This window comes from Lepidochelys kempii, chromosome 1 (genome assembly GCF_965140265.1).
Source record: "Lepidochelys kempii isolate rLepKem1 chromosome 1, rLepKem1.hap2, whole genome shotgun sequence".
Classification (NCBI taxonomy): domain Eukaryota; kingdom Metazoa; phylum Chordata; order Testudines; family Cheloniidae; genus Lepidochelys; species Lepidochelys kempii.
This window is the reverse complement of record NC_133256.1, coordinates 8,002,501-8,023,458: the sequence shown is the minus strand read 5'-3', so window position 1 is coordinate 8,023,458 and position 20,958 is coordinate 8,002,501. Positions and strand designations below refer to the sequence as shown.

Genomic DNA, 20,958 nt, shown 5'->3' with positions numbered 1-20,958 from the left:
AGGCACTCACTGTTTGTCCAGAAATGGGACCCACATAGAAGATGCCCCTCTGCAATGGCTTTTGTGCTGATAGAACTAGAGACCAACTAGTCTCCTGCAGGCTGCAGCCCCACTCCAAGTGTCGTCCCCCCCTCCCCCCCCAGCAATGGCACAGAGCAGGCTGGGTGAATTAGCACATGCAGGCAGAGAGTGGCAGGGCTTCCTTCACTGCTTTAAAGCTGTGAAACCGAGTTTGGCAAGTTCAGCTAAACAAACTGACTGGAGAATACGGATCCTTCCAGGACTCAAGCTCCAGTCAACAACAGACTCCAAACAGCTAGCGCGGAGGGGGCGGGGGGCATTAGTCAGATGCCTCCCACAAACACATCAACTTGCCTCCCTCCTCCTTCCCCCACACCCTTGAGTGTCACACACCACTGAGTTCCAGAGACGCCTACACCCAAAGCCCAGCATCACAACTAGCTACTAGGGGCCTGATCCAAAGTCCTGGGAAGTCCAGGGACAGATTCCCACTGACTTCAGTGGGGCTTTGCATCAGGCCCTTTCCCTTTAATGGACCAGCCCAGCAACCTGAATCCAGACTTCTAAATCCAGATCCAAACCTCGCAGCTCGGGCTCATGTCTAGACGGACATGGGACACACGGACAGACATTCCAACAGGTTTTACTCTGGGGAATTATTTCCTTGTCTGTAAATGCTTAGCCAAAGGGACACGAAGTATCTATAATTACAGAGAACACCCAGACATTGTTTCCCAGCTAAATTCATCCAGCAAATAAATGAATTGCTATTTCATTATGTGAAATTGCTCTCAGTTGCCCATTAAGACTACAAATTACTTGGGCAATGGGAAATTATTTTACTCCTCTTAGTGATTCCCCCTGCTCACTGCATATAACTAAGCAACGTTCTCCTTTGGTTGTGGTTTTCATTGTGCGGATTTGAGAGCAGCAGTGAGGCCTAGCGGGCAGGACAATAGATGCAGGAGAGCAGAGTTCTATTCCTGTCACTGGCCAGTGGCGTGGCCTAGGACAATCACAGAATATCAGGGTTGGAAGGGACCTCAGGAGGCCATCTAGTCCAACCCCCTGCTCAAAGCAGGACCAACACCCACTAAATCATCCCAGCCAGGGCTTTGTCAAGCCGGCCTTAAAAACCTCTAAGGCTGGAGATTCCACCACCTCCCTAGGTAACCCATTGCAGTGCTTCACCACCCTCCTAGACAGTGTTTCCTAATATCCAACCTAGACCTCCCCCAAGCCACACTGCTCCTCTGCAAAGCACTTGGAGACACAGGGACAGAACAGAGGATTGAACCTAGGTCTCTGGCAAACACTCTAACCACTGAGCCCACCCTCCCCCTAAGGAAAGGGATGGGTTTAGATGACAGACACTGATTGTTTACTGGGGTCGATTTGCCTAGCACTATGTGGACACACGCATAGGATGGCTGCCCCCACCCATCCGGCATTAGGGTTCAGGCCCATACAGCTACACCACGCTCTCTCCCCGGGCAGGCCTCCTGCGAGCCCCAGTCACTCGGGAGCAGGTTAGCAGCATGCAAACAAGAGAGCTTTCCATGGCGGAGATGGCTTCTTTGCAGTATTGACCCAAATCTAGTAAAACGTCCAGGGCCAACACAGAAGCCAGCGTGTCCTAGGGCTTGTCTGCACAGGGAAACTCAGGCCTGGTGTACGTGACAAAGTTAGATCGACACAAGGCAGCTTATGTCGGCCTAGCTGTGTGCGTGGGCCTGCACTTCAATTGGTATCCCACTGACATAAGCGCCCGGTTACACGGCGAGGTGGAGGTACTGTGGCAGAGCAGCGTACAGTCCCAGTCGATGCACCCAGCTCAATGCGGTGCATGTGTGGATACTGCATTCCTTATGTTGACCCTAACTGTCCTTCAGCAGCTGTCCCACAATGCCCGGCGCGGACCGCTGTGGTCACCATTGTAAACTCCACTGCCCAGGGGTCACGGAGACCGGAAACTCCCCGCCCCTTTAAAGCCCCGCACATTTTTGAAATGCCTTTTCCTGGTGGCCCGGTTTGGCACGCACCCCCAGCAGTTCTCCACCGTTGGGTGCAGCTGGCCAGCTGCCGACACGCTCCTGCTGGGAGTGGACAGGAGATACTGGATCTCCTGGGCCTGTGTGGAGAAGAGGCTGTGCAGGCAGAACTGCCTTTGTGACCTTCAGGAGTGAGATATCAGCTGAAACCACCGATGCCTGAGGGAAACGGTGCCAGTATTCAGTGCTGTTTGCCCCATACTGCTGCAGTCATGCAACCGAGCAATTCCCTCCTCATTTCCCCAGCCCCTGGTGAGCCATACTCACCAGGACTCGTGCTGTGACTGGAAATCCCAAGCAGAAGTGAGAATGCAGTGCTTAAAACTTTAGGGGAGTGAGTTCAGCATCTTACGTTTCATTTTCTGTCGTGATCGCACTGACAGTGATACCTCTGTGTGTTTTATCTTCATCTGCTGCCATTGTGGCCTTCAGATGCTGCAGACTCTGGTGGACCTGCAGATTCAACAGTCCCAGGCTCACCTCCCTCTGCAGCCTGTTGAGAACTCAATATCAGGACCTCCCTGTACCCTCCCTCCACATTAACATGGCGTCAGGGATCAGCACACTACCTCTGCCTTATGTGACCATCCAACATCTTGACAGACGAAAGGAAATACGACAAAGCCAGTCCGTCAATGGTCCTTGACAGTGGTGTGGGAGAAAAGCCCAATGCACAAGCGGCAAACCTTCCCACAGTGGCTACAGGTCGACTCGCCAGATGGTGCTTGGAGCACACTCTGCTTCCTGATGTCTCTCCACGATGACTGCACTAGCCTTGACATGTCTTGTCCAGACTGAGCGGACGTGAGCAGGCCTCTCCCAGTTGTCAGGAGGAATGCTGAATTTCTTGAGACCTTGCCTGACCTTGTTGCTGTACCAGACTTTGGCCTGGCTCTGCGTCGCAGGCAGGTCTTGAGTTGGCCATACAGCACAGCCTTCAGCAGATGATCTAGAGGCTTGTAGGGACCCATTCCATGCGTCCCAGCCAGCGAAGCCTGCGAGCGTCCAGCGTAGTCTGCATAGACTGTAGGCTGGTTCTCTCTAGGATCTCGTTATTGATGATCCGTTGGTCCCAAGTGACTCCAAGGATTTTTCTTAGATTGGAAGCTGTTCAATCTCCACTCCTGTGACCCAGTTTTCACAGCCGTAAAGGGGGGTACCGAGGCCACAAGCCTGATATTCAGGGCCAGCAGCTTGTTGTTCCAGACACGTGAGGTAAGTTTGCCAGCGGTGACAGAGGCTTTTCAGATTCTGGCATCAAGTTCTCTATCCGGGCTTAGTGAGCTGGTTAGAGTTGAGCCAAGATAGCACAGAGTCATAGAATCATAGAATATCAGGGTTGGAAGGGACCTCAGGAGGTCATCTAGTCCAACACCCTGCTCAAAAGCAGGACCCATACCCAATTAAATCATCCCAGCCAGGGCTTTGTCAAGCCTGACCTTAAAAACTTCTAAGGAAGGAGTTTCCACCACCTCCCTAGGCAACGCATTCCAGTGTTTCACCACCCTCTTAGTGAAAAAGTTTATCCTAATATCCAACCTAAACCTCCCCCACTGCAACTTGAGACCATTACTCCTTGTCCTGTCCTCTTCCACCACTGAGAATAGTCTAGAACCATCCTCTCTGGAACTACCTCTCAGGTAGTTGAAAGCAGCTATCAAATCCCCCCTCATTCTTCTCTTCTGCAGACTAAACAATCCCAGTTCCCTCAGCCTCTCCTCATAACTCATGTGTTCCAGACCCCGAATCATTTTTGTTGCCCTTCGCTGGACTCTCTCCAATTTATCCACATCCTTCTTGTAGGTTGGGGCCCAAAACGATGTCCAGAGTCAGAGTCCTGCGTGGCAGGAGGCAATTAATGGCCCTGCACACTTGCATGACAGCGGTCCCCACGGTGGATTTCCCAACTCCAAATTGATTCCTGACTGACCAGGAGCAATCTGGTATTGCAAGTTCCCACAGTGCAAGCACCATTCGCTTCTCCACTGTCAATGCAGCTCTTATGTTGGTGCCCCTGTGCTGGCAAGCTGGGACAAGTCTGGCACACAGATCCAGGCATGTAGCTTTGTGCATCTGAAAGTTCAGCAGTCACAGCTTGTCATCCCAAACCTGCATTACAATGAGATCCTACCAGGCAGTGTCTGTTTCCCAGACCCAGAAGCAGCACTCCACCGCCTGCAGCTGCTCCATGAATGCCCCCAACAACCTTGAATTGGTTCTTGCTATGTGCCACAGCCATCTGTTGTCCAAGAAATCATCATGTTCCCCAGTCGTTTGGTTCTTCTTGCAGCTCTGTACACACTCCAAGATCCTGTGCTTGCAACGCTCGTGACAATGGTGAAGAGCTGCACAGGCTCCTTGCTTCTGTCAGAGATGGCAGACAGCAAGGAGGGCCGTGAGGGTTGTTGGGTTTTGAAGAAAGGTGCAAAAATGATGGGATACAGATGCCATTATGGGTTGGAGACCCTTGCAAACTGGGAAGTTGACCCCATGCTCCCAGTCACTGCTGTGCGACACATTTCGGTCCCATCATGCATTGCCAAAACTTCCCAAAAGACAGAGCGCTGGATGGTGGCAAGTTGCACAGTGGGATACCTACCCATGGTGCACCACACTCTGCATCTATACAGGCACTCGGAGTAAGTACACACTCCAGTGAAACAAGGAGCCACGTATGCACACACACACACACAACGTACTGACTGCAGTGGCTGTATGCTGACGTCACTTGAGTCAATATAAATTTGTGGTGTAGGCGTGGCCTCAGGAAAGTTAATCCAAATCAACTATTGCCTCTGTTTTCACTAACAAGGTCAGCTCCCAGACTGCTGTGCTGGGCATCACAAAATGGGGAAGAGATGGCCAGCCCTCTGTGGAGATAGAGGTGGTTAGGGACTATTTAGAAAAGCTGGACGTGCACAAGTCCATGGGCCGGACGAGTTGCATCCGAGAGTGCTGAAGGAATTGGCGGCTGTGATTGCAGAGCCATTGGCCATTATCTTTGAAAACTCGTGGCAAACCGGGGAAGTCCCGGATGACTGGAAAAAGGCTAATGTAGTGCCAATCTTTAAAAAAGGGAAGAAGGAGGATCCGGGGAACGACAGGCCAGTCAGCCTCACCTCAGTCCCTGGAAAAATCATGGAGCAGGTCCTCAAAGAATCAATCCTGAAGCACTTACATGAGAGGAAAGTGATCAGGAACAGCCAGCATGGATTCACCAAGGGAAGGTCATGCCTGACTAATCTAATCGCCTTTTATGATGAGATTACTGGTTCTGTGGATGAAGGGAAAGCAGTGGATGTATTGTTTCTTGACTTTAGCAAAGCTTTTGACACGGTCTCCCACAGTATTCTTGTCAGCAAGTTAAGGAAGTATGGGCTGGATGAATGCACTACAAGGTGGGTAGAAAGCTGGCTAGATTGTCGGGCTCAACGGGTAGTGATCAATGGCTCCATGTCTAGTTGGCAGCTGGTATCAAGTGGAGTGCCCCAAGGGTCGGTCCTGGGGCCGGTTTTGTTCAATATCTTCATAAATGATCTGGAGGATGGTGTGGATTGCACTCTCAGCAAATTTGCGGATGATACTAAACTGGGAGGAGTGGTAGATACGCTGGAGGGCAGGGATAGGATACAGAGGGACCTAGACAAATTGGAGGATTGGGCCAAAAGAAATCTGATGAGGTTCAATAAGGATAAGTGCAGGGTCCTGCACTTAGGACGGAAGAACCCAATGCACAGCTACAGACTAGGGACCGAATGGCTAGGCAGCAGTTCTGCGGAAAAGGACCTAGGGGTGACAGTGGACGAGAAGCTGGATATGAGTCAGCAGTGTGCCCTTGTTGCCAAGAAGGCCAATGGCATTTTGGGATGTATAAGTAGGGGCATAGCGAGCAGATTGAGGGACGTGATCGTTCCCCTCTATTCGACATTGGTGAGGCCTCATCTGGAGTACTGTGTCCAGTTTTGGGCCCCAACCTACAAGAAGGATGTAGATAAATTGGAGAGAGTCCAGCGAAGGGCAACAAAAATGATTAGGGGTCTGGAACACATGACTTATGAGGAGAGGCTGAGGGAGCTGGGATTGTTTAGCCTGCAGAAGAGAAGAATGAGGGGGGATTTGATAGCTGCTTTCAACTACCTGAAAGGGGGTTCCAAAGAGGATGGCTCTAGACTGTTCTCAATGGTAGCAGATGACAGAACGAGGAGTAATGATCTCAAGTTGCAGTGGGGGAGGTTTAGATTGGATATTAGGAAAAACTTTTTCACTAAGAGGGTGGTGAAACACTGGAATGCGTTACCTAGGGAGGTGGTAGAATCTCCTTCCTTAGAGGTTTTTAAGGTCAGGCTTGACAAAGCCCTGGCTGGGATGATTTAACTGGGAATTGGTCCTGCTTCGAGCAGGGGGTTGGACTAGATGACCTTCTGGGGTCCCTTCCAACCCTGATATTCTATGATTCTATGATTCTAAAGGTGTGAATTTCAAGTGGATTGGTTAAACAGCATTAAATCCTTGTGCGGGTGCTCTTATTCTGAATTAATTGACCTTAATTCGGTTTAGCTGAATTCACTTCCAAAATGAATTAAATTGAACCAAATTAAAGAGAACAGGAGAGCTAACAAGTTCGGTAGCAAGGGCAAGCAAGCTGTTTTGGTCTCACTGGCCAGGGCTTCTGCTGTCCCTATGGTCAGATCTGCTGAATGGGCGGCCAGCAGCCTGAGCCCGCTTGGGAGGGAGGGATGCGTGGAGACGGAAGGGTGACTGGCTCTGAGCTGCTCAGGAGAGTCTGCAGAGATCGGCACAGCGACAGACACCGTGGCGATCCTGGTGGTAGGACAGGCCGAAGGCAGGCCGGGTCCTTTGGGTAAAATCAAATGCAAAGGGCCAGATCCATTATGTACTTATGATCCTGCTCTCAGCAATGCCAGGGTAAATCCAGAGTCACTCCACTCCCTTCAGAAGGGTGGCTCTGGATTTACACAGGCATCACTCAGAGCGGTGTCTGGCCCAAAGGAATGCATATAACAAGCTCGCATGAGAAATGAGGTGCTTTTAAGTAGCCAAGGATCTGCCAGCCCAAGCTAGATCTCCTAGGGCCTGCATGTGTAACGCTCAGCACTGCCTCCCTTCCGAGGCTGCTGTCAGCCACCTGATCAGTCCTTCACTGACTCCATAATTCACCACAGCAGGGGCAGCACAGAAGGGGGGAGGACACATGCACACACGTAGGAGGAGGAGGAGAAGGGGATGGCAGAGGCGGTCCCTACTTGGCAGCCGGCGGCTGGTCGTAATAGTCTTCAATGAGCTCGTCCTCGCTGAACAAGCTGTTGACTCGCTCCGGGCATGGCCTCCCCCTCATGGTCTCGGCATCGTCCTGCAGAGACAGAGACAGGGAGGGTGACGTGCAACAGCCATTTCTGTCCCTGCTGTCAGCGGGGCTGGCCGGTGCAGCCGGGATGAAGCAGTCCCACACCCCTGCGTGCTCTGCCCACGTTGCAGCTCATGCAGACAGACCTGAGCCTGCATTAGCACCTCGCTAACTCGGGTCCCAGCCGCAGGCCAGCTGCCTGCGTAATAACCTGGGTTCCTCCAAGTGGTCCAGCTGACGGGCGAGGCTGAGTCCTCTGGGGGACTAGCCAGCCCAAATGGGGAGGGAAAGGGAGGAGACGGGGCCATTGTGAGCACAAACCCCACCCCACCCCAGCACACTCGCACAGGGATGCGCCCCTCCCAGCCAGCTCCTCAGACACACAACGTGGGGAACGTCCTCAGCGCGGCCAGGATCCACTCAGAGAGAGAGACAGTGCACGCCATGGGTTCACGTGTGGCCTCCGGGAGTGACTCATGTTTACTTCCTTCATTGGCGTGAATTTGGTGCTAAGGAAAAGCCAGGCCTGGGAGGGGCAGAGGATGTGCAAGCTTCTCCCACCCAGCTCTGCAGATGCCCCCCACTCCTGACCTGCAGCCCCTCTGCTACGCCAGTCCTGGGTCCCCACCCAGCTTTGCCAATACTCACCAATCCCGACTTGCAGCACCCCTTGCTATTCCAGCCCTGGGCCTCTCTTGGACAGAGAAGGCCAGTCGTGCTAGACTGCGATTACAGGCAGTGATGGGTCTAGCTGGAGACCAAACTCACAGCATGTGATTCCTGAACCCAAGCCCCTGGAGAGGAGAGGCCAGTGTCTGTAACTGATGGCCCCCCTCCAACGTCCTAGCTCTTCTGCCCTCAGAGGAGTATGCACCGCCCTCACAGTACAGGGAAGTGCAGCTGGAGGTAGAGGTTGGCCGTTGGGCACTTTATTTCCAGAAATCAAAATTGCTGCGTTGGGTTTTGGTGAAAAGTTCTGCATTTCCTCTCCGGCGGAGAGGAGCGTGCACAGACAAAGACACGGACACACACAAGCAGCCCAGCTCAGCACAAATGTCCACAGCCCACAGCCCACCACCACAAACTGAGGATCACTACACCAGAGGCAGCTCACATTGAACTGAGGGTGCATTTATTCCAGAACCTAGGCGCAGATCCTCAGAGGGATTTAGGCTCCTCCAGGGCCATCTATAGATATGGGGAGGGGCGGCTGGCCCCAGGCCTCTGCAGCGGCGGGGGCATTCTTAGTCCTCCGTGGGAGGGGGGCTGCGCCCCAATGTCTGTGGGGGGCAGGAGCAGGTTTATGGCTTGGGGGGCAAGGGGGAAACCGCCCCCCAGCACAAGCCGGAGGAGCGGAGTGGGTTGGGGCCGGGTCACTCCACTTCCTGCCGCCCGGTGATTGCAGGGTGGGTCCGACCCCACACTCACGGGGTGGCGGGAAGTGGAGCGACCCGGCCCCAGCCTGCTCCGCTCCCCTCCCCTGGCTCCCAGACTTGGGGGGTTGTGGGGAACTGCCGCCCCAGCACTCACTGGCAGCGTGGCTGGGTCACTCCACTTCCCACCGCCGGGTGAGTGCGGGGTCAGGCCTGACCCCTGCTGCAGTCCCCCGGGACGTAGCTCAGGGGGAAGGGGTAGAGTGAAGGCAGGGTTGTGGCAGAGCAGGGGTGAGAAGAGGCAGGGTGGGGGCAGAGCAGGGGCTTTAGGGAAGGGGTGGAGTGGGGGCAGGGCTGGAGCGGATGCTTTGGGGAAGAGGTGGAGTGGGGCTGGGGCAGGGGCAGCTTTCCTGGCCAGCTCAGCTGGCTGGGGGATCAGGCTGGCCTCTGGAGCAGCATGCAGCTGTGTAGGGCACCAGAAAATTTGGGGCAATTTGGTCTGCGTATGGCCCTGGGCTCCTCTTACTGTCACCGGCTCTGGGAGCCTGGCACCCCTCAGCACTGCCTCTGATTTGCAGCTCGAGAGCCCACGGGGCTGCTGTTAGAACAGACAGAATTGAAACATATGAATCAGCTGTGGCCAGCCAAAGGCAGAACCGGGCCTCATGCTCTTCAGGGTTGTCCCCGAAAGCGGCATTTCTGCTCTCACGTCCCAAAAGCAACCCAAGCCCCTTCACGTCCTAACTCACCCTGTCACTGGTAGGAGCGTTAGACAGGCACTATCCCCTGTACCACGGACAAAATTTGGGTAACAACGTTCTGCCTCCCTCACATCCCCCTACAGTTTCAATTAGATGCAGCGTTCTTCTTCACTTCCTGTCCTAAAGCACTGTGCAGTGTTGCTGTGTGCCGTTAACAGCTGCTGCGTTCCATGCCAGACTTGGTTGCATTTCAGCAGTGAGCGTCCGAGTCCTGGACACTCTCTGGCCCTCTGGAATGAATGCCACGGTCTAAAGTTACTGGGATCATCTGATTTTTCCACCCCACCCCCCACCTCCTTTCCATACAACATTGGGGCCATTTTCTCTCTTCTTGTCTTTTAAAACGGAAGACAGGCCAGACAGACAGACCGACCCGCTGAGAGAGCCGGAAAGCCCGGACACGCTGCGCCGTATTATGAGCCAACCTTGTCACTCATTTCTCCCGTGGCAGCTGCCAATTCCTCCTCCCACGGGGGTTCTTCATAGTCAGAGTTGTCTGCGAAGAGATACAAAGGGAGGCTGAGAAACATTGTTCAGTCGAAAGGGGGTTCAGGGAGCAGGCACCCCGAGATTGCTGTGCTCCCGTCAACCACTTTCTTGTGCCTGCTCCCACACCCAGCCAGGCAGAAACACAACTCTCACTGCAAGAGGCAACATTGTCCTGGGGGAGGGCACCCAAGTGGGATTCAGGTGGTTTGAGCTTCATGGCTCTGCTACAGACTCCCTGGGTGACACTTCGCCTCTCTATGCCTCAGTTTCCCCATCTGTAAAATTAGGCTAATTTTGTCAAGCACGCCAAGACCCTTCCATGAATGACACTAGACTGGGGAAAGGCTTTCTATGAACGGCTTCTAAAGGTCACACACTGCAACAGCTGTCATCCAGCGCACTCTGCTTTTTGCTATCTGGCAATGCCTCGCTCATATCCCCTCTGATTCCCACAGCACCCAGGGGCTTTACACATCACAAGATCGCAGAATTGTTGTACTGGAGGGACCTCGAGAGGTTATCATTTCCAGCTCCCTGCGCTGAGGTAGGGCCAAGCAAACCTAGACCGGCCCTGACAGGGGTTTGTCCAACCTGGTCTTACAAACCTCCAGTGAGGGGATTCTACAACCTCCTTTGGAAGCCTGTTCCAGAGTTTAACTCCCCTGAGAGTTAGAAAGTTTTTCCTAATATCTGGCCTAAATCTCCCTGGCTGCAAATTAAGCCCATTGCTTCTTGTCCGACCTTCAGTGGACATGGAGAACAATTGATCCCCGTCTCTTTAGAACGGCCCTTAACAGATTTGAAGACTGTTCTCGGGTCCCCCCTCAGTTGTCTTTTCTCAAAACTAAACGTGTCCAGTTTTTTTAACCTTCCCGAAGCTCAGGTTTTCTAAACCTTTGATCATTTTTGTTGCTGTCCTCTGGACTCTCTCCAGTTTGTCCCCATCCTCCCTAAAGTGCGGCCCCCAGAACTGGACACAGTTCTCCAGCTGGGGCCTCACCAGTGCTGAGTCGAGCCGGACAATGACCTCCCGTGTCTTACGTACGACACGCCCGTTAATACATCATTTGAATCCCTCTCCTAAGAGCCTGAACCTGAAATCAGGCGTCAGGGCGTTTTGTCTGAGGACTGCAATATTGAAGCCTAAATTAGACAGAGCACAGCAAAGGAATGACAGACAGCCGTCACGGAGGCGAGGTTATGGAAGGACGAGACCATGAGAAAGGGTAGTGGTACATTCTGTTGGTTCCTTTTTTGTTGTTTTTTTCCAGAGGAGTTTGTGTTTCTAGAGTGATTTTGAAAGGAGTTTTTTCTCTGGTAATATGCTGAGCTAGGTTTCAGAGTAGCAGCCGTGTTAGTCTGTATTCGCAAAAAGAAAAGGAGGACTTGTGGCCCCTTAGAGACTAACCAATTTATTTGAGCATGAGCTTTCGTGGGCTACAGCTCACTTCATCGGATGCTGAGCTAGTGTTTGACGGAGCGTTGAAGTCAGGGCTGGAGCTGCAGGGAGAAATCGTAAGGGGCTGCATCTCCTACAGGTGAGCACTAATCATCCAGTGCAATGAATCAAAGGCTCCATTCAGAAACAGGAGGGAGGTAAGAGTCAGGGGAGGAAAACAAAATGGGCCATTTATTTAACCTTTATAGGAACCAGGGTGCTAACTGCCAGTGTTAAACACTGCTATGTGGTCATCCGGAGTCTAGAGGCAGGTGTGGCTGCTTTCTGGCAAAGCTAACTACGTATGAGGTTATGTATCAAATCTGTCCCTTGGTAAGACAGCCAGGCTTGGTAAGACTGTGTCTCCCAGTACCCCAGCCTCTGAAGGCGGGGAATTTCTCCTGGGACCTTGGGATACTCGAGGCTGGAAGAGAGCTCCCTGATTTATTTCTTTTTGGAACACCCAAGGCATGAAGCACTATTTAGATTCAAGCATTTGAACAAATGAGCTGTAAAAACAAGGCCCTGACCACCTGCGGTCCTGAAAGAGCCCGTGGCTGTCTTTGCCGAGCATGGGCATATGTGCCAAATTCCAGAGCATGCAATGGCTCCAGCCTCCCTGTCGGTTTCATAGGAGGAACCCCCCTTAATTACCCCTCCTCAGGTGAGTCTACATAGCAATGCGAGGTGTGAATGCAGCACAAGTCCGCCTACCCAAGCTAGGTATGACAGAGATCAAAACAGCAGGATAGCTGCTGGGCCATGGCCGGTGGCACAGGCTAGTCACCCAGGCACAATCCTGCCTGGGGCTCTAGGTACATATTCGCGTAGTTATCTTACGCTGCTACCCGTGCAGCTATTGCAGAGTGGCTGATGCTTCCCACCCCAGAGGTGGCTGCATTTCTGCGCTTGCTGAGTGATCCCAGTACAGGCAGACTATAAAGCACTCTGGGGTGAAAGGTGATATGGAAACGGAATGTCTCCGTGACTTTATATCAGAGGTGGGCAAACTACAGCCCACGGGCCACATCCGGCCCATGGGACCGTCCTGCCCAGCCCTTGAGCTCCCAGCTGGGGAGGCTAGCCCCCGGCCCCTCCCCTGGCGCTATGCCGCCGTGCGGATAGCACGACTTGCGCCCGCCCACCTCCCAAGCTTTCCAATAAGCCAGTCCTACCACTCTGAGCAGCATGGTAATGGGGTGGGAAGCGGGAAGGGGGGGTTAGATAAGGGGCAGGAGGTCCCGGGGGGCAGTCAGGGGGCAGCGGTTGGATGGGGCGGAGGTTCGGGGGGGGTGGTTAGGGGACAGGGGCAGTTGGATAGGCATGGGAGTCCCGGAGGGCCTGTCAGGGGGCAGGGGTGTGGAGAGGGGTCGGGGCAGTCAGGGGACAGGGAGCAGGGGGGTTGGATGGGGGTGGGGTCCCAGGAGGGGGCGGTCGGGGACAAGGAGCAGGGGGAGTTGGATGGGTCAGGGGTTCTGAGGGGGGCAGTCAGGGGGCAGGAAGTGGGAGGGGGTGAATAGGGGGCGGGGGCAGGGGCCAGGCTGTTTGGGGGGCATCGCCTTCCCTACCTGTCCCTCCTACAGTTCGCAAAGCCGATGTGGCCCTCGGGGCAAAAAGTTTGCCCACCCCTGCTTTATATGCACACAGAGAACCAGCTGCCTCTTCTCCTGGGGTAGGAGTTTGTTGGGACGCCCGATTTCGGGAGAGAACTACGACCAGGCTCCTTCGGCAATGCAGAAGGGGCACGGATACCCAGTTACAGCTGCTGCCATATTTCCTCTGCAGCATGCAGCGTTCTGAGCCATTGCTTCCATGACTGCTCACTCCAGGCCAGGATGTAGGGAGACCCTGTGCAGCCACACAGGGCAGCATAGCCTCCGTCTGTCAGTATGGGAGCCAGAAGACCTGGGTGTGTCCAGCAGCCTCAATAAAGAAGCCCCTTTCTAGGCCCCACAGCTGAGACCCCTCTCCTCTCTAGTGACAGAGGGTTTCCAAAGCAGCAAAAGACTAAACTGCCCCCCGGCACACCCCGAACGCTACACAGCTGGTGCGAGGCAGGCCTGTGAATTTAATGATAATCCCCATTATCCCAGTGCAAACCCAGAGCTTAACTAATTCGCAGAGAGTTTAACTAATTAGGCCTCATTCGGCTTCATGAACTAAGGGCTGATATGGCCCTAGAGAGGAAGGGAAGTATCACAACCCCCGTTTTACGTAGGAGAAAACTGAGACCCACAGAAATTGAGAGAGTTGCCCAAGGCCACACAGTGAGTCAGTGGCACAGCAGGGAATAGAACCCAGGAGCCCTGAGTTTTAGCCCCAGTGAGCAGTATTTCCTCCCCTTTACTTTGAGATTTAAACGCTTTGCTGCTGGTTCCCACTCCAGCTGTCCCTCCGCTCAGGTTACCTGTGGGCCTGACCCTGGTCCATAGGGCAGCCCTGGATGGCAGGTATGCAAGGCCACAGCAAAGCTGTCAATGCCTCCTGCTGATTGGTCCCCAGGCCTGTCTCTCTCATCCAGCTTTGCTCAGCGGCTGCGGATGAAAATTGCTCTGCTCTCCTAGTCTAAAGTAGCTGTGACGCTCCCCAGGGGAGCCCAGGGATGTGAGGCACCTCACCACCACTTGCCCTGAGTGCGAAGGCATCTTGTCTGTGCCTGCCATGGGTCAGCTCCCTGAAACCACCAGCTTCTGGCAGCACAAGCCCTGCCCGCCAGGTCTCCGCAGGCCTCGCCCTCTCTGCACTGGGCAGTGAACGGCACACGCCAACGCCCGCGGCCTCAGAGCGTTCCCTGCAGTGCCCAGCCCCTTCTCACTGGACACTCACAGAACTACCAGGCCGGCTGTTCCCAAAGGACCAGGACGCGCCAGCTTGTAAGTTTCAACCTGGGACTGGCACTTTGCTCCACACCACAGCCCTGACCTAGATGCATAGTGAAAACAAGAATACGTTTATTATCCATAAAGAGAGATACAAGGGATTGCAAGTAAGGACGGTGGAAACAAATTGTTTCATATGAAATAAAATCATAACGTTTTCTAGAAACAAAACCTACCTAACAGGTTACCCGCCTGTCTAAAGCAGCTTCTCTCTAGCATTTTCTCCAGCATTTTCAGTCAAGTTTGGCTGAGACTTCCTCTTTCATGAAGCCAACTCGTTGGCTGTTTGTTTCCTCGGTAAAGGATGACAAGGTGTCTCCTCTGTCCCCCAAATATACTACAGCAAACATCTGATGTGCAATTCAAGATAGGGTCGTCCCCCCCCATTTACTTTTTCTATTACTGGTCTCTCTCTGAAGTTTTTACAACCCTTCAGCAGCATTTGGTTCCGACCGGCAGCAGCAGACCCCCTGTGAACGACACAATACTGAATTCACACATAAACAACCGGATAAGCATTTCTTCCCTGACAGACAACCTGCTTTCCCCTTCGCTAGTGACCCGTCCCCAGGCACAGAGCTTAGGAACACAATTCTCAGCATAGATACCTAACTCCTTGCGTCACATCCTTACTGGCATGTCTCCGTGACACTGACGACCAGGGTGACACCGGCTTTTATCTGAGACGCCACGACATTCTCTGAACTGGAACATACACACCAGGCCCAGAAGATTCCTGTAACTCTCAGCAGCCCCTCTGTGCCCCTCCAACAGTTGGCACTAACTGGTTCTTGGGTCACAGAAGCCCCTGGACAGAAGCTGGGAGCAGCAAGGCTTAAGGCTCAGCCAGCCAGCAAAGCTGAATCCAATTACTGGATGCTCTGGGATCGTTTAGCAGATGATGCTCAATAAAAATGATTCCCTTTCCTCTCATCTGCTCTCCTGGTGGAACATTGTTTTGCTGGCCCTCTTTTAAGCCTGTGCACTGGGATAAAATCCTCTGCGTGATTTTAGGCCATCGAAACCCTGGTGCTGCGCTGAGAGATGCTAGGAGGGGATCGCCACACGGTGACTGGACAGGCCTGCTTCAGAACCATCGCTACGTGATGTGAGAGCCCCCCCCCCCCCATTGTCGAGTCCCGTGACCGTGTCGGGATTCCTGGAACCCAAAACCTGATTTTGCAACCCTTGAAAATCCCCAGGGTCAACCCAGGCAAACCTGTGACACTGCTGCAACGAGTGGGATGGATGGATGGAGGGACAAACTACCCAAGGCCCAAAGGCTGTTTCGGGAAGCCCCGTTCATTGCACTAACGCAAAGCTCGAGAAGGGGCGGGTTAACCCTGACACACACTCACCGAACTCCGGCAGGAAGAGGTCGAGGGGTCTGGAAGGCAGTATCAGGGGGCTCTGTTGTTGTGGTTTCACAGGGGGAAGGACAGGAGGCAGAGGGGGTGGGATAATAGGCACCGGCTCAGGGGCTTGGGATTCCTCTCTAGCAGGAAAGCTGCAAAGAAAAAGAAAGATCCCACGTTAACAGGGTTACAAGCCTTCTACGAATCCCCCCTCCTTCCCTTCCCTGCATGGCTGCCTTAAAAATCGAGGGCCAGACCCTGATCTCATTGATGCCAGCGGACACCCGGACTCACTCTACTGAAGTGGAAGGAGCGACACTGGGTTTGCACTGGGATAATGGGAATTAGAATCAGGGCCTTCGCATCGTGCAAGAGCCAAGTGGTCAGGTGGGTTCAGCAGACCGTATTACTGAGGCATCGCCATGCGGTCACCACGGGTCACCTCCCAGCACAGACTTCCAACACACCTCAAGGGAAAAGAATATTTAACAGCCCAATTGCAGACAGCTGGGATTGTCCCTGTCCCCACCGCTAACCGCCATCAAAAACCCACCCCCACCGATGACGGACGACCACCAAAAGCCCTTCAAAAACCACATTCAGCACAAAGCCCTCTGACAGCATGAACGCTGCAGCGTGAGTAAGGAGCTGCCCAGAACTAGGTGCCACCACCACCCTGCACTTCCCATTGACCTGACCTGCTGTCCTATCACAGAAATGAAGGGACCTCAAGAGGTCCTCAAGTCTACCCCCCTGCGCTGAGGCAGGGCCAAGCAAACCGAGACCGGCCCTGACAGGGGTTTGTCCAACCTGATCTTAAAAACCTCCAGTGACGGGGATTCCACAACCTCCCTTGGAAGCCTACTCCAGAGCTTAACTATCCTGAGAGTTAGAAAGTTTCTCCTGATATCTGACCTAAATCTCCCTGGCTGCAGATTAAGCCCATTGCTGCTAGTCCGACCTTCAGTGGACATGGGGAACAATCAATCCCCGTCTCTTTAGAACGGCCCTTAACAGATTTGGAGACTGTTCTCAGGTCCCCCATCGGTCTTCTTTCCTCAAAACTAAACACGCCCAGGTTTTTTAACCTTCCCTCCCAGCTCAGGTTCTCTAAACCTCTGATCATTTTTGCTGCTCTCCTCTGGACTCTCTCCAATTTGTCCACATCTTTCCAGGGCCGAGTACAGCAGGACAATTACCTCCCGGGTCTTACGTACAATAAACCTGTTAATTCACCCCAGAATGAGTTTAGCCCTTTTTGTAACTGCATCACATTATCAACTGACAGTCAATTTCTGATTCATGATAGCCCCCAGATCCTTTTCAACAGGCCTACCTCCCACCCAGTTATGCCCCAGTTTGTAATTACGCGTTTGATTTTTCCTTCCTAGGTGATGTACTTTGCATGTGTCTTTATTGAATTTTCTCTTTTTGATTGCAGACCTATTCTCTAATGTCCAAGGTCATTTTGAATTCTAACCCTGTCCTCCAAAGTGCTGGCAACCCCTCCCAGCTTGGTATCATATGCAAATTTTACAAGCTTCCCCTCCACTCCATTATCCACGTCATTAATAAACACATTGAATTGCACTGGACCCAGGACAGACCCCTATGACACCCACCCCGGCCCCCTGCAGATACACCCTCCCAAATCATTGATAAGTACTCTGTGAATATGGTCTTTCATCCAGGTGTGCAGTCACCTTTTAGTAATTTTACCTAGACAATATTTCCCTAGTTTGCCCATGGGAATGTCATGTGGGCTTGTGTCAAAGGCCTTGCCAAAATCCAGATATATCACATCTACCGTCCCACCCTCATCCACTAGGCCGGTCACCCTGTCATGAGAGGTCCTGGGTAGCGGCTTCCTACCTTAGCGCTCTCAGTCAGTCTCATGTGCCATCCCGCAATGTTCCAGGGACCTTCCTTGAGCAAGCATGTCGTTCAGTATTGATACAAACCCAATCCTGCACCGCCCACGCCCCACCCGAGCTGGGCACGCACCACGCAAAAATATACACAGCTGTTGGGTCAACGAGCACCTGAGACCCCTCTGGTCACCGCCAAATGGTGGAGCTGATGGGGGAGACTATAGCTGGTTAAAAAATGGACTTCTCTCTCTCTCTCTCTCTCACACACACAGAGCCAGAATTCCCAAATTTTTTGCAAAATGAAATTCTGGGTGGAAAAAAATTGGTTTTGGGGTCAATTGAAATGTTTTGCTATGATAAATTCTCAATGTTTTATTTCAGTTTTGACCCTTTTTTTACTTATTTTTGTATCAAATAAAGTAAATTTCAAAACAGTCATTTTGTTTGTTAACAAAAAACATCAGAAGTTTTCATTCCAAAAAAGTGGAAACTTTTATTTCCAATTGCTGTCAGAACAAAATGTGGTTTTGGCTAAACGGCATTTCCCAACACAAAACTGTTTTGATGAAAATCCCGCCCCCACCCCGTTCTAAGGGGGGGCAGAGCCCCTTGTTCTAACAGCGTTTACACCAACAACAATTAGACAGAAAATGGTTACCAGTGAGACAACAAACAGTGGAGAGCTAGACCCCAGCGCAGTGATTTGGGGAGGCTGATGGGTATTTTCGACAAGCTGCCACAGCCAGGTTCAAAGGGAATCCTTACCTGCCTCTCAGTTACCTGGCTTGGTGAGCAAACTAACCCTGGTGTGGTATGTCCCCCCGGCAGGGCAGACATGCCAGATGTGTCGGAGGAAGGACACCACTGGGTTGCAAAAGCAAGTGCTGGGTCCAGACTGTAAGTTCTTAAAATGGCATCCCAAATATGCAACCTCCTCTTCCTGCCTGCTATTTAACAGGAGCATGGCCTTCCACGAGGCTACAGTTCAGGGGTCAGGAATCTCTTCCTGATTCAGTGGGACTTCGGGCAAGTCACGAACGTGAGCATTTTCATCCTCAGGTGCCTAATGACAGACATCCAAATCCTTAGATTGGTCCCTACATCGGTGGCTGTATTTTCCAAAGTGCTCAGCTCCAACAACTCCCCACTGGAATCAGCAGGAACGGCAGACACCCAGCACCTCTGAGAAACAGGCCATTTGTATTTAGGTGCCTACAGATGAATTCAGGGGCCTGGTTTTAGGCACCCAACTCAAAAATGTTGGCCGCATTCTCCCCATGACTCAGCTTCCACATAAGAACATCAGAATGGCCATGCTGGGTCAGACCCATGGTCCACCTAGGCCAGTATCCTATCTTCTGACAGTGTCTGGTGCCAGACGCTTCAGAGGGAATGAACAGAGCAGGGCAATTTCGAGTGAGCCATCCCCTGTCGTCCAGTCCCAGCTCCTGGCAGTCAGAGACTTAGGAACACCCAGAGCACAGGGTTTTCATCCCTGACCATCTTAGCTAATAGCCATTGATGGACCTAGCCTCCAAGAACTTATCTAGTTCTTTTCTGAACGCAGTTATAGTTTTGGCCTTCACAACATCCCCTGGCAATGAGTTCCACAGGTTGACTGTGCATTGTGTAAAGAAATACTTCCTCTGGTTTGTTGTAGACCTCCTGCCTGTCCATTTCATTGGGTGACCCCTGGTTCTTGTGTTATAGGAAGAGGTACTTCCTTGTTCACCATCTGCAAAATATGGATAGTGCCATTTACCCACCTCTTGGGGGGAGAATTAACTGACAAATCTTTGGAGATTCTCAGCTGAAAGCTGCTATGTGAGGGCAATGATTTATGATTGGTAGTGAGCAATTCAGGTTCTCTTGGGCTAATGAACAAACAATATAGTGGAAAGACAGTGCCACCCACAGCCTGAATTGCAGAGGTGCAGAGCAAAGCTGAAGTCGTTTGGGGTGACAGTTGCTCAGCACCTCCGAAAATCTGGCCGAGGGCATGCAACAAGCCCCAAAGAGACACTCTTTCCCAGCACCTTTCTCTTCGGTTGCATTGAACTCCGAACCTCTTGGGAACTAGAACTAGAATTCAGCCACAGCGGCCTCCCCGTTGCTACTTTTCAGTCATTTCCCGCCTCCCAAACAAGCACCACCAGATGGGCAATGCACAGAATGTTTACAGTAAAGATTTGCTAAGGACAGGAAAGAGGGGAAGTTACTTGGGCACAAAAATAAGAGATCTGAGTCTGTTTTCCTTTGTTTTTGTGGAAAGCTTCCCAATCCGGAGGCGGCTGTGGAATATCTCCCAGGAGAAGCCCCAGTGCCTGTGAACTCCTCCTTTTCCAAATGTCTGGAAAGTATCTAGCACCCCACAGGGCTTGGTCTAAAGGACAAGCCAATAATGACATGTCACAGGAAGGAGGGTGGCGGTGGCTTGGTGGTTAAGGTCCTGGCCTGGGACTTAGAACAACCAGGTGCAACTCCCAGTACTCAGACAGGTCCCTTGGATGACCTTGGCCAAGCAACTTAACCTCTGTGGGCCGAGTGCCCCATCAGTCAAGTGGGGCTAATGCCACTTCCTTCTCCCACCCTTTGTTGCTCTTGTCTACTTAGACTGTAAGCTCTTCAGCAGGTCAGGGAGTGTCTCTCAGCATGGGTGTGCAGAGTCTAGCCGTACTAACAAGTACTAATTACATCCAAAATTCAGGTTGCACAGTCAAACACTTAGAAGTAATGGAAAACGAGCATTAAAGTTGCCCGTGCAACCTTATTTCAGCTCCCTTGTGGGCTTTATTTACAAGTTCCCACACTATATTTTCCATAGGACTGCCACCTCCTTCAGCGAATGAGTAGTTATTCAGCATTTCTTTTTATCCTTCTCATTCAGTACATGGCCCAGGCTGTATTTACCACACGCCATCCAAATCCTACATGGCCTACAGAATGATTAATTTCCTGCTGGGCATTTCTATGGTGCTCTCCCCGTCATGTTTGAGTGCGTCTGTGATGAAGCAGGACTGTTCTTAATGTTTCCTCTGAATAGTGTGAGGGTGCCTCAGTTTCCCCTGTGCAGTTCTTAAGTATCTAGGTGGTGGGATAAGGGTGTATGATCATTGCAGAGTCCTAGGGGGCAGGTGTGTGCAGGGGTCTGGACACAGAGAATGGCCGACATCCTGTTTCCTGGCAACTGATGGCCTGGGCCCTTCCTCCCTGCAAGGTGAGAGCTAAAGGGGTTGGAGAACAAAGTAATCAGTTGACCTCCTGGCCCAGGAAAGGGACAAAGCCCAGAGGAGGAGGAGCTGGAGAGAGTTTCAGTTTGGGGCTGACTGGGGAGGAGGAGTGAAGTGCAGATGTG

At 52.4% G+C, this 20,958-nt stretch overlaps 1 protein-coding gene across 12 annotated transcripts in view; it reads right to left on the bottom strand.

Moving 5' to 3' along the window:
* ARAP1 (ArfGAP with RhoGAP domain, ankyrin repeat and PH domain 1) overlaps positions 1–20,958 on the bottom strand; it is a 232,190-nt gene that overhangs the window by 84,108 nt on the left and 127,124 nt on the right. For 10 of the 12 annotated variants that reach the window (XR_012157524.1, XR_012157517.1, XR_012157526.1 and 7 more), the window contains 3 exons: positions 15,736–15,884; positions 9,997–10,067; positions 7,337–7,443 (listed from right to left, as the gene is read on the bottom strand). Coding sequence is in view for 3 of the 12 variants with exons in the window: in XM_073333741.1 (XP_073189842.1) it covers positions 7,337–7,443; positions 9,997–10,067; positions 15,736–15,884 (327 nt within the window). In the remaining 9 variants the exon portion in view is untranslated. Of the gene's footprint in view, positions 1–10; positions 79–7,336; positions 7,444–9,996; positions 10,068–15,735; positions 15,885–20,958 lie in introns of those variants that run through there. The other 2 variants (XR_012157536.1, XR_012157538.1) reach the window with 2 other exon arrangements.